This window comes from Pteropus alecto, unplaced genomic scaffold (genome assembly GCF_000325575.1).
Source record: "Pteropus alecto unplaced genomic scaffold, ASM32557v1 scaffold288, whole genome shotgun sequence".
In the NCBI taxonomy this organism is placed as follows: domain Eukaryota; kingdom Metazoa; phylum Chordata; class Mammalia; order Chiroptera; family Pteropodidae; genus Pteropus; species Pteropus alecto.
In genome coordinates this window covers 75,435-78,759 of record NW_006442124.1, presented here as the reverse complement: position 1 = coordinate 78,759, position 3,325 = coordinate 75,435, and the positions used below count along the sequence as shown (strand labels likewise).

Genomic DNA, 3,325 nt, shown 5'->3' with positions numbered 1-3,325 from the left:
GCCCGCCTGGGACTGGCTGAGTCCTCTGTCCCATCCCAGTGGGCAGCAGTGGACAATCAGGTCTGAGACAGGACAGCCCTAGGCCTCTGACCAACTAGGCAGGCATCTGTACTTATTCAGCTAAGACCAGTCTGGGCCCTATCGGGCTGCCATGGCCAGTCACTAAGCTGACCATGCTGCTAGGCCTTTGGACAGCTCCTTGGACAGCCCAGACAGCCCCTTGGGATGTTTCAATTTCCAACATCCATGGGGTTGAGACAAGTGCCTCCTCCCTCAAAGCTTCAGCCTCCAAGAGAGGTAAGAAATCTGTGGACATCGAATGTGACCCTGACCACAACAATATTACAGCTGACTGTGGTCCTGCACACCTCGGCTTCCTTGTTGTAACAGACCTCTTCCATTCATGTCTCCCAATGGGCACTTTCACACTGAGTTTGCATGGTCTCTGAGGGCCACACGCATACACGGTCCAGCCCCTGCAGCCTCCCGAAATCCAGCCAGCTGTGCCTTCCTGGCATGATATGATCGTGATCTTTCCACTGCTTCTATGAGCCAGAACTTCCTTATCATTCTAGTCTTTGTCTCTTTTCTTTGTAAAGGAGAGAGAAGAAATTGGAAATGAGCTACTTTGTTCCTTGGGGATGGCTGATAAATGTGCCCGGGGGCAGGCGTGACTGCGGGGCTCCCATCTCCCATGGACATGGATGAGATCTGTGTATCTCCTGAGGGCACGTGGGCTCTGCTGGGCCAGACTCTCACATGCGACTATCCGATGCCCAAGGCAGGACCCCTGAGTTCACCACCAGCAGCAACATTAGTTTCTCAGTAATTGGAATTGCAGTGGAATGGCTTCCTGTTGCTGTGGGAGGATAGCAAGAGCCCTGGACTTGAGGTGGGGCGGGGGGTGGCGGGAGAGCTGCAGCCTGTCACTATGAGTCCCTTTCCTGTGGCAGTTTCAGAAGCAACACTGTGTATAGAGAGCCTGCAAGTCACCACATCTGAGGGCAGTGGGGTACAAACCAAAGATTTATTTTGCTCTAAAAGAGAAAGCCAAAGAGGACCAGACCAAAAGGAACCCAGGTCCGAGAGCAGAAAGCTTGGGTATGGAAAGGCCACAGAGAGCTCTGTAGGAGCCCCACTGTGAAACCCAGGGGGAGCTGAGGAGGTGGGCTGCGGTGGAATCCTGGGCTCTTTTTGGGAACTGGAGCAGAAGGGGCCTTGCGGACTCCAGTCCGGGTATAGCGTTTGTAAGAGGAGCTAAAGACAAGGCTTCTTGGGCAACTTTGCTGCAACAGCCACCCGCCTCCTACCTCCCCGCAAAGCAGTGGTGAGTGGAGCTGTCCGGACAGTTTGGGATCAGTCTGTCAGCTTTGCCCTGGCGGATGGTGTCTCGTCCAAGGCTGGGGCCACTCTCAGTTTCAGAGGGCTGGCCCAATGTGGGCACTTTATGCCCCTGGAGGCCTAAAGGCATATAGGGAAGACCTGGGAACACAATGAAGATTCAGCCAAGGTTCTCTGAAAAGATCCCAAACCCACAGACCACACACACAGTCAGCAACCACCAGCTTCATCTCCCTGACTTCTTCTTCCAGGCAATGGACGGGCACCTACTTGGTGTCAGTCTTCACACTGCCCTTCACCGACACCAACCTCAGCACTTTTCGTCAGCCCTCCTTCCCCTTCATCAATCTCAATCTCTTTTGGCCATTCTCCAATGAGGATCGGTGCCCAATGGCATCCGGACCTTCTACTTTGTCAGCCTGAGACCATTTCTCTTCCCCTCAGCATTGTGGTCCAGCTCTGCCACCTTATAGCCGGCCTGACTTTGGGCGTCTTGTATTGCAGGCCCTTGGTCGGGCTGGGCTGGTTTCGTCTTCTCCACCACTGACACAGTGGACCCCGTGACTACAGGAAACTAGCATATACTTGGCCATCTTTTCACTCATCACTGGCCATTCGGATCTCCTGAGCCCTGTCCTCCCCCAGGGGTGGCACCTGGGTACCTAGGTTTGTGGCCCTGGGTACCCGGAGAGGTGTCTCTGGTTACCTGGAGAAAATGGAATTGAGCTTCAGGGGTTTGTGTGGTGAAAACAGAGGTCACTGAAAAGAAAGGATGGGGTTGATCTGCAGGGGCTGGTATGTGGAAGCGAGGGTCATTGAGGAGAAAAATGGGGTTGAACTACAGGGGAAGGGACAATCCAGCCACCAAGCGTCAACCTGAAAGGACTCAGGCTAGACCAGGCAGTGGCTGGGGACCAGGAGACCCTGTGTATATTCCTGCCTGAAGAGTTTATTTTTTCTCTAATGGAGATTGAAGGGGTGGCTTGGTCCTATGGTTCTAAGCCTGTCCTGGCTACAGGTCCACGAGGAGTAGGACTGACTTCTGGATGGGCGCTGTGTACCATGGGTAGTAATATGCTTATGTTATATTAAAGCGAGAAAAAGTAAACTTTAAAAATAACAAAGGTGTATGTAAATAACTTCTAGTCTCCTACTGCATAGATATTAAACCATCTCTCCCAATTAGGTGTAGACTTTTCCTTAAAAATGTATGAAATATTTAAAGAAGCACCATGTCTGAGCTTCCCTAAGTTTGTCAGCCACTGGCATGGACTATGGGAGGGCGTTTTTGATCATGTCTGACATCTGTCTGTCAGGATGGAAAGCCAGTTTATTTGAATATAACTCCACAAACTCGGCTGAGGATATTCGCATTTAAAGCCACTGTCTGACCCTCAGAAATCAGCGCAGAGAGGGCATCTGCACAGGATGTGAACGCAAAAAAGTCTGAAACCGCAGAGAATTTTAATGAGTTCATTTAGGACAATGTGACAATGCAATGGCCAGGAAGCAAAATGTCAGCGGATTTCTTGAATCTTCAAACCAGGTCTAGAGCAAGACCAGGAAACCACACAAGAGGCGACACCGACAGCATCTCTAGTCCCCTCTACAGAGCCCGTGCCATCTGGAGGCTCAGCCTCCCCTGAAGAAGGCGACGTCCAACAAACAGCTCACTTCGGCTCCTCGGAGGCCTTGAGGGCCTGGTTTTGAGCAGCAGCCTGTTTGACTGCCACTCCAGAAGGTTCTTTCTCTGTTCCTCCTTCTGCATTCTTTTCAATTGTTGTTTTTCTCTGACCTATATAAAGTTTCTCTGTAGATTTTTTTAAAAAGTTCAATTACGATAAAATTTATTTTAACCTAAATTTAATAACTTGCTATGAAATCTTCTTTTAGGATAATAATATCTACCCTGTAATCCCTCATAGTGTACTTTTAAGTGACCTTAAGTACCATCATCAGACTTCACCACTATCAGCCATATCAC

General features: G+C 50.3%; 1 protein-coding gene across 1 annotated transcript in view; it reads left to right on the top strand.

The window, feature by feature from the left end:
• The window catches only part of LOC107196316 (ral guanine nucleotide dissociation stimulator-like), a 22,572-nt gene extending 19,521 nt beyond the window's left edge, over positions 1-3,051 (top strand). The window contains exon 2 of the mRNA XM_025039101.1: positions 2,888-3,051. Within this exon, the coding sequence (XP_024894869.1) occupies positions 2,888-3,051 (164 nt within the window). The remainder of the gene's footprint in view (positions 1-2,887) is intronic.
• Positions 3,052-3,325: the final 274 nt, after the last annotated feature.